General features: G+C 40.4%; 2 protein-coding genes across 3 annotated transcripts; both read left to right on the top strand.

The window, feature by feature from the left end:
- Window positions 1-645: 645 nt before the first annotated feature.
- Window positions 646-3456, top strand: LOC103518053 (laccase-2-like; the record flags this gene model as incomplete). Its single annotated transcript, XM_017447676.1, has 4 exons — window positions 646-806; window positions 1749-1911; window positions 2568-2776; window positions 3385-3456. Coding segments are annotated over 4 exons (605 nt in total), but the record flags the coding sequence as incomplete, so codon positions are not given.
- A 1780-nt stretch (window positions 3457-5236) lies between these two features.
- LOC103518051 lies at window positions 5237-11030 on the top strand. Of its 2 annotated transcripts, none has more exons than XM_026829960.1 (4): window positions 5237-5448; window positions 7612-7728; window positions 10607-10664; window positions 10826-11030. In XM_026829960.1, the coding sequence occupies exons 1-4, from the start codon at window positions 5238-5240 to the stop codon at window positions 10905-10907; spliced, it is 468 nt and encodes a 155-aa protein (XP_026685761.1). In that variant the 5' UTR covers window position 5237; the 3' UTR covers window positions 10908-11030. The 2 variants fall into 2 exon arrangements, with proteins under 2 accessions (XP_026685761.1, XP_008481329.1); XM_008483107.2 differs by having other exon boundaries at window positions 10607-10669; window positions 10831-11030.
- Window positions 11031-13713: the final 2683 nt, after the last annotated feature.

Below are 13713 nucleotides of genomic sequence, written 5' to 3'. Positions count from 1 at the left end.
CAAATGAAGAAGAAGAAGAAGAATAATTCTAATAAAATAAAAGAAGAATAATTCTAAATTCTAATAATGTGCCTTGAACTCACACGCTTTCGCGTGAAGTCACGCGAAAGCGTGAAAGGCACATTATTCTATAGTTAGAAAATTTCCGCCCTGGCCGGGATTCGAAGCCAGCACCTCCGGGTTGAGAGTCAGTGCTCTTGACCACTGGGCCACAGAGGTGGGCTATTGGTGAAAGCTAGGTTGTACTAAAAGTCCAATATCAACTGCCTCGGTGGCGTAGTGGCCAAGACGCTCGCCTGGTTAACAGGAAGGCGCAGGTTCAATTCCAGCCAAGGCATGGAATTTCATCCTCATTTATTTGAGAATTTGACCACATAATAATATTAATAATGGAGCTCTAAGGATCAGTGGCAGAGAACGCCTCCGGAGTTAACCTCGCCTAGTGGTTACCTTCCGCTCAATAGTCTATTATTTATTAGTGCTGGGTCTACACACAGAGGTGACCCAGAATTTTCCCTTAATTTGTAAGATTGTAAGCATGGTTAGCCCAGTGGTAACGCGATTGCTTGCTATGCACAAGGTCGCGGGTTCGAATCCCACCATCGACAGAAAAAAAAAACACTCAAATTTCGATTACAATTTCAGGTGATGCCCGATTGGACAGCGCCTTACAGGGTGGCATCATTGTGCGCGAATCTCGCAGACAAGAGACCCACAGACAGTTGTACGACGAGGATCATGTGAACTACACTGTACATATTTCTCAACACAAGGACACCCTGTTTGTCAATGGAAAAAGTTTGCAAGTAAGTAGAAACTTTGTTTCACTCTGTCTGGCTGGGGACGTTAAACAGGGAGTATACCAGCCTAAAATTTCCCTTGCTCCTATCCATAGCTTCTCATCAACTTCTCCTCACATCCATGGACGGGACACCTGTCTTTTCATACTCAACACAATTGACATTCTTTTTATATTACTTCTTCCAGAGTAACTTTCTCATCAACACCAACACAGTGAGAAGCATTTTTTTTTTTTTTTTTTTTTTTTTTTACTTTCTCCAGAGCAACTTTCTCATCAACACAAACACCAGGTAGAGGTTCCGTCTCATCCACGGAGGTGTGTGTCCTCTCGTCCTATCCATATCTCATCCACTCCTCCTCATATGGACGGGACACCTGTCTTTTCATACTCAACACAAGTGAAATTCTTTTTATATTACTTCTTCCAGAGTAACTTTCTCATCAACAAAACGCGAAGAAGAAGAAGAAGAAGAGAGAAAAAGATTAAGCGGGGAATGACATTTGTGAGAAGCACTTATGCTACAATTATTCTTTTTTTTTTTTTACTTTCTCCAGAGCAACTTTCTCATCAACACAATCACCAGGTACAAGTTCCGTCTCATCCACGGAGGTGTGTGTCCTCTCCTCCTATCCATATCTCATTCAATCCTCCTCATATGGACGGGACACCTGTCTTTTTATACTTAACACAATTGAAATTCTTTATTTTTACTTCTTCCAGAGTAACTTTCTCATCAACACCAACACCAGGTACAGGTTTCGTCTCATCCACGGAGGTGTGTGTCCTGTCATCCTATCCATAGCGTCTCATCCACTTCTGATCATAGCGATGGACGGGTCACCTGTTGCGCCCAAGATGACCGAGGCTGTGGAGTTTGCACCAGGTGAGTGGTCTGCCATACTGCAGCCATACACCGGGGTGATTCTTTTTATATTACTTCTTCCAGAGTAACTTTCTCATCAACACCAACACAAGGTACAGGTTCCGTCTCATCCACGGAGGTGTGTGTCCTGTCATCCTATCCATAGCGTCTCATCCACTTCTGATCATAGCGATGGACGGGTCACCTGTTGCGCCCAAGATGACCGAGGCTGTGGAGTTTGCACCAGGTGAGTGGTCTGCCATACATCGGGGTATTCTTTGAATTTAAGAATCGCGATTCACGATTCTTTTGAAATATTCGACTCTTTGAATCGACTCAGAGAATATTTACCCATCCCTACGCTACAACAACTCAATAACGTTCACTTTTTTGGCCACTATTTCAGCCGCTAGAAGGCCTGTTAAGCTGAGAGCCTGTTAAGTTCCATTTTTTTTGTATAGAATTAACAGGCTGTTAAGCTAACAGCCTGTTAGTGCATCGGGGTAATGGTCTCTAGCCATGTTGAATTGGCTGGTCCTGAACCGCAGTCAACCATCATGAGGACTTGTGGTTATTCATTAAAAGCAGGGAAAATCCTTTAAAGAACAGCCAGGCTGGTTAGGGGTTGGTGAAGTTGAAAGATTTCGATCAAGAAGAGCTTCTTGATTACCATGCAAAAGGTTACGGGTTCGATACCCGTTACTTCCTGGTGTTCTCGTGTTGACCCAGCACCTAAATAAGAAGTACCTATTGTGTCTCTTCTCGCTCATCTGATGGACATACTTACTGCAGGATGGACGTGCTACGGCACAGACCACACGAGTCTAGTGCATCAGTTGTTTGGAAAAGACGGAGGAACGAACTCAATCTGATTAGGGTACTTTAAAATCTCATCAATTTCAGGTGAGCGTGTGGATTTCATCGTAACAGCCAACAAACCAGTTAGCACTTATGACTTCAACTTCAAGCCCAGTAGCGACCAATGTCTCTTCAAGCTTAAAGGCAAAGTTCAGCTCGTATACAACGCTACTGGTGACGCCGCAGGCAACATTTTAGCCGAATCCAAAGTCAAGTCCAAGGTCATTGAAGAGTCATCGCTCAAATCTGGAAAAGTAAGTTTTTTACTTTTTAGTTGTCGTCCTCGTCTTCTTCTTCGTCGTCTTTTTTGAAGAAGTTTGCTGGATTGAATTGTAGGTAACTATGGATGTCTTATCGTTCCGAACTTTATCCTAAACAAAAGGAGGACAAGATAGGAGAAAGCTAGCCGGTCCGAGAACAGAGGTTCATTCTAGGATCTTTTTAGAATAAGTTTCGCTCCGTGCAGTAATGGAACTCAAGACCTCTATCGCTTGAAAGGCAGATTCCGAGAACTAAGGTTCATTCTCGGATCTGTAAATGCAGTTTCTTTGTGTTATTATGTCACAACTTTGGTGCTCACTGCAGCATTGTAGGATTTTGTCCCAATATCTCAATAATCCTAACAACCAATGTTTACCTACCATGCTGGCACCGGTCGCTATGCGCATTTACATGTCATAGCTACTCATTTTCCTCACGAGGCTGAGTGGGCCCCGCAACAGCCAGTCACGGGATCAATCATTTGCATGATACAAATTTCTTGACCCCGACGGGAATCGAACCTGGGACACCTTCATTTCATCAAAGGATAAGCAAACTAAATTTTCGTTATGCTTTAATGTGGGTTGGTTTTTCTTCATAGCCAGTAAAACTTCGGCAAGGAGTCCTGGTTCACAGTTTACCTTCCTCACCCACTTCTTTAGTGTTGACTTGACGGTAGAGGGTACTTTAGTGTCATCCTTAAGTATTTGTAGCATTTTGGGCTAATGCGGTGTAATGTCATGGCTTGAATTATTTCTTCAGCAGACCTCCTTACTAATCTATGACGGTCTTTTAATTTCAATATTTGCCGTGGGGTGAAACATTGTTCAAGTATTTAAGCCCAATGTTTACCTGAAAAATAAAGAGGAAAAAATTGTGTTAAATAATAATAAATTAAAATACAATCCAACAAATTAGAAAATCCAGGGCAATTTTTTAAATAATTATTTTGTATATTTTTTAAATAAAAACCTCTTGATAAGGAGAACTTATATATAATGTAACTTATATATAAAACACAGAACTTATATATAATGACTGCTGAAACCCTCCAAGAGATAAAAACCTCTGTAAAATAATTCCCCAAATAAAGCTCTGGCAAGTAGCTGTTTCTCAGCTTATAAAAAAATAAAAACTGACCATTGAAATTTCGACCTGATTACATTACTCTCCTTCCTATAGGATAAGGAAAGTAAAAAGAAAAAAAAAAAACATGACCTATCCTACCTTCTCTCCTTACATTACACCATGGATTTCATGCAACCTAATTCAAATTTATAATGAAACTCACCACTTTCTTTCAAATTTTTCTCCATTATTTGAGACTTCAACTTCTCCTGTTCCTCTTCCAGTAACTGTACTTTTGCCTCATACACTTCAAGTTCTTCATGTAAAGTGACACACAGTGACTCAGCTACTGGTGTAGCAATTTCCATTGGCTCAGATTCCAATTGCAAAATGTTGTCTGGCAGAGATTCCTCAGTGTTCTCACGTACTTCAGGTGAAACAACACAAGTAAAAAGGGCTTTCTTCACCTCACTAAGCCTGTCTTCACACAATTTCCTCTCTTTCATCTTTTTCTCTCTCCGAGAAGGAGATTTTGCAATTATTTGGGTCTTAGGACCATTCAAAGATGGAATACTTCCTGGCTTAATTTTCCTTGAGACACTGGGAGAGTAGTTCAACAAATTATGCTGTAACTTCCAGTGTTTGTCACTTTCTGCAAATGTAATGAACAGATTCTGGCATACTGGGTATTTACTTTGTCTGCTCTTCGACAAAACTTTAGCCACTCAGCACAAATAAGTTTATCTTTGGGAAAGGTATAGTACTGGATTTTAACAGTAGTTGGACTTTGCTTTTTAAGTTTTTTGTTGTTGTTGCTTTTACAACCAAACACAGCACAGTTAACCATTGTTAAAGAAACAACAAGTTAATATAAAATCACTGTATTTAGAAGCGCACCCCCCGATACATCACTGTTTGAAATTTTGCCCCCCCCCCTCAATAAAATCCTGGATATGGCCCTGGGGCTGGGTTACACGATGCCAGTAGGCAGTTCAGCTGATGGCCTCATATAATGAACTCCCCATCCGTGGCACAAGCTCCGGCTTTTACGGATGGGTATACCATTTGTTGCCTATTTATTTAACTGAGAGAATTGTACTGAAAAACTAATAAATGGAAACTTATAAAATAAATAAAAATAAAAATAAACACCACTGACGTTCAGTAACATTGCAGTTCAGTTGAACAAAATAATGCACTTCTCTACAGCTACAAATCCAATCTTTTCTTGCTGAACTAATATAACAACACTAAGCAGAAAAGAAGTATCGCCTTATGGATGATTCTTCTCTGCTTATTGGTGTTCATAAGTCCATTATTTCTTAAAGTCAAATGTCATTGGTGTGACCTTTACCTTCAACTTTAAAACTCTGTCTCACAGGCAACATGAAGGATCATGTGTTCCACTTACACGGACATAGCTTCCATCTAGTCAGACGATTCACACCTCCAGGAACATCCACCAACATTGACAGCACCAATAGAAGCGGTCCTAACGCCATGCCCATACCAGAGGATGATACCGACGCTGCGTCAACAGGTGTGGACAAAACTTCAAGCCGGGACAAAGGTCCTGTTGAGATGTACTCGGATGAAGGTACGTCCACACTTGATAAAGGTTGAACTTTTTACAGAAATGAAACAATTATACGATTTTGATTTTTATTTTTCTTGAGCAACTTCCGTGGCTGAGTGGGTATCACACTCGCACGCCGGAGGTCCCGGGTTCTATTCCCGGCGGGGTCGAAGTTTCGACTCTGCGTTTGGATTTTAGGGTGCACTCAGCCTCGTGAGCACAGTTAGCTATTTTAATTGAGTAGCGACCTGTGGCGCTATTACCAGTATAAAATGATGGGTGAAAATGGGATTTGATTGCGATGGCGCTATTACCAGTACAAAATGATGGGTGAAAATGGGATTTGATTGCGAAAGAGACACTTAGTAGAACAGAATATAACTTGTCTATTCTGTCCGAATAGAACTGAAAAGTCCTTGTTTAGACTGCTAGGGTAAAGAAATCAGCAGTCTAAACAAGGTCTCGTATGAAATTATTTGATTGGATAATAATAAGAGACACTTAGTAGAACAGAATATAACTTGTCTATCCTGTCCGAATTGGACTGAAAAGTCCTTGTTTAGACTGCTAGGGTAAAGAACTCAGCAGTCTAAACAAGGTCTCGTATGACATTATTTGATTGGATAATAATATTGAAGTTTATTTTATACCACATTAACAATAAAATGTTCTTTTGGAATAAATCCCTTTAAGTACCTACCTACTAGAGTACTTTTAGGGAAAACAAATTAGGCAGGTACATAGGTACTGAATTTCTGTAATCACTACGGGCTAAAAAATTCCCGGAGGGACGGACCCTGCTTGTTTTACCACAAACATGGCGAAATAACACAGCGCCAGATTTGTGCCGAAATATTTGCCAAGTATACATCCGGCCTACCGCGACCAGGCTGGTACCGCGAAATATCAATATTCCTTTATTTATTTTTCTTAGGATGTACTCGAAAACTCACAAGATAGGTATTAGAGATTTTTACTTATGGCTATGTAAAAAAATAAAAAAAAAAAAACTTAAAAAAAACTTTGTTTGTCAAATCAGAGGAAGAAGAAGAAGAAGAAGAAATGTAAAAGAGAATGGCTTAAAAGGTAATTATAGCTATGTATGTCGTATCTTGTGAGGAATTTTGGAATGGAAAATTTTCAAAAGGAAGAAGGAGAAGAAGACTAAAAGAAGAGGAGGAGGAGGAGAGGAAGAGAGGAAGAAGAAGAAGAAGAAGTAAAAGAAGAATAGCATGTCATATACCTACTTCATGTAGGTACCTAAGGGAAGATCTTTTTACTTGGACAAAACCTCTCTACAGTCTCTACTCTCTGTGTAAAGGTAAAAGATTTAAGAGGAAACATTGTGATGTTTGTGTCTGAGAGGGGGAAGCAAAAGTAGTGGGAGTGATGAGTTGCGTGACGGGAGGCGGACCATGGAAAATTTTCAAAAGGAAGAAGGAGAAGAAGACTAAAAGAAGAGGAGGAGGAGGAGGAGGAGAGGAAGAAGAAGAAGAAGAAGAAATGTAAAAGAGAATGGCTTAAAAGGTAATTATAGCTATGTATGTCGTATCTTGTGAGGAATTTTGGAATGTAAAATTTTCAAAAGGAAGAAGGAGAAGAAGACTAAAAGAAGAGGAGGAGGAGGAGGAGGAGGAGGAGAGGAAGAAGAAGAAGAAGAAGAAGAAGAAGAAGAAGAAGTAGTAGTAAAAGAAGAATAGCATGTCATATACCTACTTCATGTAGTTACCTAAGGGAAGATCTTTTTCCTTGGACAAAACCTCTCTACTCATCTTCTTTATTGGTTCATTTTTAAGTTTCATTTATATTTCATTGTTTCTTGATAGGTAGAATTCTTTTATTTTTAATTTCATTTTCAATTTCTTTAAGTTCGTCGGATAAAATAATACAAACAAGGGTGAGAGAACCATTCTTTCCTAGGAATGTTATAGCTATGATATCCCCGAAAGTGGTGAAAAGGCTCTGTTTCACTACAATGCTGCAGCGAGCACCAAAGTTGTGACATAATAACACATAGAAACTGCATTTATTTATTTATTATTTGATTGGATAAAATAATACATAGGTACAACGGTGAGAGAACCATTCTTTCCTAGGAATGTTATAGCTATGATATCCCCGAAAGTGGTGAAAAGGCTCTGTTTCAGCACAAAATAATTCATGATTTTATTTGATTTGATAAAGGCCCTGTCGCTGTGAGCATAAATGGGGACGAGGGACGGATATCTACCGTCAGTAAGGACACTATTGGAGTGGCCAGAGGACAGGCAGCTACCATCAGATTCCACGCACAAAACCCGGGTGAGTTTTTGACAGAGTAAAAGATTTAAGAGGAAACATTGTGATGTTTGTGTCTGAGAGGGGGAAGCAAAAGTAGTGGGAGTGATGAGTTGCGTGACGGGAGGGGGGAGAGACAGGGGGCAAAAATCAATGCCAGGCATAAACACACGACCTAGTTTAAATTTCCTGAAGTGCGCCGCTTTTCGTTCTTTTTATTCATTTTGTACGTGTATTTGTGTACCTATCTCCTACCTCCTCATGGTATTTTACATTGTACCTACTTCATCCTTCGTCATATCCTGCAACATTCCATGCTGAGCCCGACTCAATTGGAAATTTCCAAGGATTTGTGGACATATTTTGATGAGCCCTAGGAAAATTTCAACCATGGCATGGATGAACATATGTATATAGCACCACCATCGCCAGTCTCTTTATTATCCCGGAATTTATAGCTATTAGAATAGAATAGAATAGAATAGAATATACCCTATTTATACTGCCAGAATGAGACTGAAAAGCCCCTTTACTCCCGCAGTCTAAACAAGGTCTCTATTATTATTAATGTCCCTAACTATTAATGTTAGCTTGGAAGGTACTGTCCCTAAATTTTATTCCATGTTGAGCCTAACTAGGAAAATTCCAACCATGGCATGGATGAACATAAAAAAGACAGCACTGCCAGTCTAGTTACCTTGTAAGGTAGTGTTCCTGCCTTGTAAGCGCTTGGTCGCGACAGATTACCATATCTCTAATGATCAGGGGTTGATGGCTTTAATATTCATTATTCACCTCATCACTCATATTTATTCATATATGTATCAAACTTTACGTCTGCCCAAGAGAAAATAAACAAACCATGCTAATGAATAGAAGTGTCCTCAACGGAGCCTTGACCATAGTACCGGCCATAGTACGAAATCAAGAAATACCTCGGCTGGGATTGAACCCACGCCCTCCTGATTACCAGGCGAGCGCCTTGACCACTACACCACCGAGGCAGGTTAGAAATTGAGCCGAATTTTTATTTTTTACTTTTTTTTTGCAATGGTCGATGGTCCATAGTCAAGTCTCAGGTCATGGTTTATGGTCGCCGCTGTGGACTTTTGCAATGGTCGATGGTCCATAGTCAAGTCTCAGGTCATGGTTTATGGTCGCCGCTGTGGACGCGCACTTGGGAAAAGTTCCCTAATTAGATGTCACTGGACCACAAATCGTTGATTTTGGACCGATTTGTTTTTTTTTTTGTTTTTTTTTTTAACTTTAATTTTATTTAAATTAACGGGGGCTACCCATTTTATATATACAAGTCCCTATACACTTATAATCCGCCCCGGGCGGGAATCGAACCCGCGGCCTAGCGCTTACAAGGCAGACGCACTACCAACTAAGCTAACTAGGCTGGCAAGGGTGAGTTTTTATTTAGCGGAAGAAAATGGCGGCTGAGCATGTGCGGCCCCCGGCCCGTGACCCGTTATTTCTAGTCAGAGGAGCGGACTGGTATTAAACCCTACATTTGACAAACATAAAATTAAGAAACATTTCAATAAACGTACCCCTCCATTCAACTTTTTCTCTGGCAGGAAGGCGAGCAAGTAGGCGTTCACAACGGAAAACCGACCATTTTTCTAGTCAGAGGAGCGGACTGGTATTAAACCCTACATTTGACAAACATAAAATTAAGAAACATTTCAATAAACGTACCCCTCCATTGAACTCTTTCCCTGGCAGGAAGGTGAGCAAGTAGGCGTTCACAACGGAAAACCGACCATCGACCTAGCCTAGTACCTACCCAAGAGAAAATAAACAAACCATGCTAATGAATAGAAGTGTCCTCAACGGAGCCTTGACCATAGTACCGGCCATAGTACTGACCCTCGCAGAAATGAATAATAATAGTACTTAGTACTTATTTATACTGCTCGCATAGGACTGAAAAGTCCCTTTACTCCAGCAGTAGGCTACTACTATTATTGTGGTCAAATTCTCAAATTATATTGGGGATAAAATTCCATACCTCGGCTGGGATTGAACCCACGCCCTCCTGATTACCAGGCGAGCGCCTTGACCACTACACCACCGAGGCAGGTTAGAAATTGAGCCGAATTTTTATTTTTTACTTTTTTTTTGCAATGGTCGATGGTCCATAGTCAAGTCTCAGGTCATGGTTTATGGTCGCCGCTGTGGACGCGCACTTGGGAAAAGTTCCCTAATTAGATGTCACTGGACCACAAATCGTTGATTTTGGACCGATTTGTTTTTTTTTTTGTTTTTTTTTTTAACTTTAATTTTATTTAAATTAACGGGGGCTACCCATTTTATATATACAAGTCCCTATACACTTATAACTACACTTAAAAATAATAAAACACTAAAAGTAAGCGGTAAAAAATTAAATTAAAAAAAAAAAAAAAAAAAAAAAAAAAAGTTAAAAAATATTTTTTATTTTTGTACCATACATTATGTTAGCAGTACGTGTTCCTGTTTGATATGGGGTTTAACCCAAAATTTCGCCGTTTCGCCCCACCATTTGTTTTCGTATTTTATTCCCCCACAGGTGTCAGCTCCCCATGGCGTAGTGGTCACTGGCGCTCGCCCTTGCACGCGGGAGACCCCGGTTCGATTCCCCGGCGGGGTCAAGAAATTTGTATCATGCAAATGATTGATTCCGTGACTGGCTGTTGCGGGGCCCACTCAGCCTCGTGAGGAAAATGAGTAGCTATGAGTAAAGATGACCATATAAATGCGCATAGCGACCGGTGCCAGCATGGTAGGTAAACATTGGATGTTTAGGATTATTAGATATTGGGAAAATCCTACAATGCTGCAGTGAGCACCAAAGTTGTGACATAATAACACAAAGAAACTGCATTTACATTTACATTTTTATTTCCCACAGGTGTCTGGTCCCTACACTCGCAGCACAATCTACAGCACCAGGTTCTATTCCAAGTGGGGGAACCATCTGATTTGCCACCGACGCCTCAGAATTTCCCCACCTGTGGCAATTACATCGGCCCTGAGTTCTTCCTCATTTAACACCTTGACTGTCTCTTTCCATCTTCTGTCATCGAAGATACAGAAAATGAATAGAACTGACAGGGAGCGGAGTCGCTAGGGAACCATCTGATTTGCCGCCGACGCCTCAGAATTTCCCCACCTGTGGCAATTACATCGGCCCTGAGTTCTTCCTCATTTAACACCTCGACTGTCTCTTTCCATCTTCTGTCATCGAAGATACAGAAAATGAATAGAACTGACAGGGAGCGGAGTCGCTACAACAACTCAACGACGTTCACTATTTTTGCCTCTATTTCAGCCCCTAGACCCTAGAAGGCCTGTTAAGCTGAGAGCCTGTTAAGTTCCATTTGATTTGTATAGAATTAACAGGGCTGTTAAGCTAACAGCCTGTTAGTGGCTAACAGCCTGTTAGTGGCTACAATAATAATATGTGAATGTTTAATAAAGCAATCTGTGATATATTGTACATATGTATGTACCTATCAAATATTTTTCAGAGTATATTTTTAATAAATTTCTTTGCTAAGTTTCAGTTTTCAGTTCGCAAGTGGTAACACTCTCATTTAAATTAGGTATATTTTGTGTCGTTTGGTCTTAATGTATGAGTTTTATGAAATGATGACTCCAGGAAACAAAGTAACGCTTCGGGATAGCTCCAAGTTAAATCTCACGATATCAGGGGATTAAGCTCGCCCCAGGCGGGTATCGACTCCGCGATAGCCAGGCAGACACTCCAGAATAGTCTGGCAAATGTAGGGAATACCTACACAGCCTCTAGGTATGAGTTTTACATAAAATGACTCAACGAAACATGGAACAAAGCAGTGGCGTAGCGTGGTCTAAAGTCAAGTGTAAGGCGTGTAGGGCACTAATTTCTATCACCATGCACATTACTACATAAGTCATGCACATGCTTCTTCATACATATTTAAAGTCAATATTTAAGGGTATTTGAGTAAATTTTGAGTGTATGGCCGCCATACACGCCCTACATGGACGCTACGCCACTGGAACAAAGTATAACGCTTCGGGATAATTCCAAGTTAAATCTCATGAACTTATGAGTCATTGTCATTCTCATTTCTCATATCGGCTCCGAATTTTATGACTTGACGTGGACTCAAACCACCAACCTCCAGATCCAGAGTACCTAATTATCTAGACTCAAGTTTTAAAGCCTTTTTTACATACCTAGAGGCTTACATTAGGTACATACATACATTATCTATGTAGAGAAATAGCCTATTTTCCTTTCGTAATGTTAATGTACATTAGCTTAATTCGAATTTTTCTTTCTTAAATGTTAATGTACATTACGTTCTCCTACCTTTACATTAACTTCCCCTCCTCTCCTGTCACGAATTTTGCAATGTGGCTTTTTTCTCGCATTACGATTCGCCATATTGTTTTTTTACTTCCTTCGTCATTTTTTATGCCCACTCCTCATTTTTTATCCCCACCACCGAAAAACGTAATGTTAATGTACATTAACATTACAAAAGGAAAATAGGCTTATTGTAGAGGTTATTGTTTTACATACCTAAATAGATACATATTGTCTTACGAGTATTTACTCAGCCTATGGTACGAGGAATACCTATGAGTAATAAGGATACGATAGGTACATAGCAGGCAAAGTTTTTTCGCGGATATTAGGTACCTAGCTAGGTACATGATACATAGGTAGGTACTTAGGTTTGTTTACCTTAACCCTTTGTTTATCTTGGCAATGATGAGTACACCTTATCCTTCTATTTGTGTCTTCCTTCTTCTACTCTTCCTCCTATATCCTTATTCGCGTCATTTCCTTTGTCTACTACTTTCTCTTCTTCTCCTTCTTCTTCTTCTTCTTCTTCTTCTTCTTCCTCCATGTTTCTTTCCTACGCCTCCTCTTCATATTCTTCCTCTTTCTTTCGTCCTCCTCCTCTCCCTTACTCCTTGTTTCTTTCTTCTTTCTCCCAGCCTCATTCCATCGTATATCCTCTTCTTTTCACCTCTTCTCTTTCTCCACTTATCTTCCTCACAGTATAGGTACTTAGATAGCGACTCTACATTGCGCACAGAGCGCACGCGCGTCAAAAAATTTCCGCACAAGCGCCCCCCCGTGTTTAATTTTAAAAATTTTTGGGGTTTTTTTTTTTTTTTTTTTTTTAAATTTTAGGGGGCCTTTTACAAAAATTTTTTCCCGTTTTTTTTTTTTTTTTTTTTTTTTTTTTTCTTTTTCAGAAATTCCCTTGAAGCACATTCAACAGGAAGGGGAAGAAAAGAGAGGGAGAGGAAAAGTAAGAAGAGGGACAGAGAGGGGAAATTGAGAGAAAGTGGGTGGGGGGTTGATGTGTGGGTGTGTTTTCCACTCTTTTCGCCCCACTGCCTTCCATTCTTGAAGTCCCCCCCTCCTCCTCACCCATCCATCATTTTGAGGTATAAAGGACAGAGGGGTAGATAATAAAAGGGGGTGGTAGGTCCCACCCCCCCCCACCCATCAGACTGATAAGGTAAAAGGGACAGAGGGGTAGATGATAAAAGGGAGTGGTAGGTGGTTGAAACCCCCGAACCCCCGTTCTGTGGGTGGTGAAAGTGAGTGGGGGTTTTTCCAGGCGCCCCCCGCCCACCCATTCGTCAGGCTGATAAGAAAAAACTTATCGAATTTTGTCCCTCTCTCTTACCTACTCTTTCATTTTTCTTTTCTTTATCCTATAATACTTCATATAGCAAGAAAAGTAAAGTTTATTTTTTACCAATTCCCTTTCCCTTTTATTTATTCTCTTTCATTCTTTCTTCCCCCCGTTATCCTCTCGTTTTTCCCTCCTAAGCCCACGCTGGTGTTCTTGGAGCCTCGTTTTTTGACGACATTTTTGTTTTTGTGCAAGAGTACCTCTTTGATCCTAATACCATCTTCTGCATCCGCGATATAGAGGTTTTTTAATAGTCTGGATTTTTAGAAGGTTGCGAAGGGCTCTATAGCCAGGAAAAGGACTGCCGTTT

The sequence above is a fragment of the Diaphorina citri genome, unplaced genomic scaffold (assembly GCF_000475195.1).
Source record: "Diaphorina citri unplaced genomic scaffold, Diaci psyllid genome assembly version 1.1 scaffold2059, whole genome shotgun sequence".
In the NCBI taxonomy this organism is placed as follows: Eukaryota; Metazoa; Arthropoda; class Insecta; order Hemiptera; family Psyllidae; genus Diaphorina; species Diaphorina citri.
The sequence above is the reverse complement of the archived record's forward strand: the minus strand, read 5'-3'. Positions and strand labels throughout refer to the sequence as shown.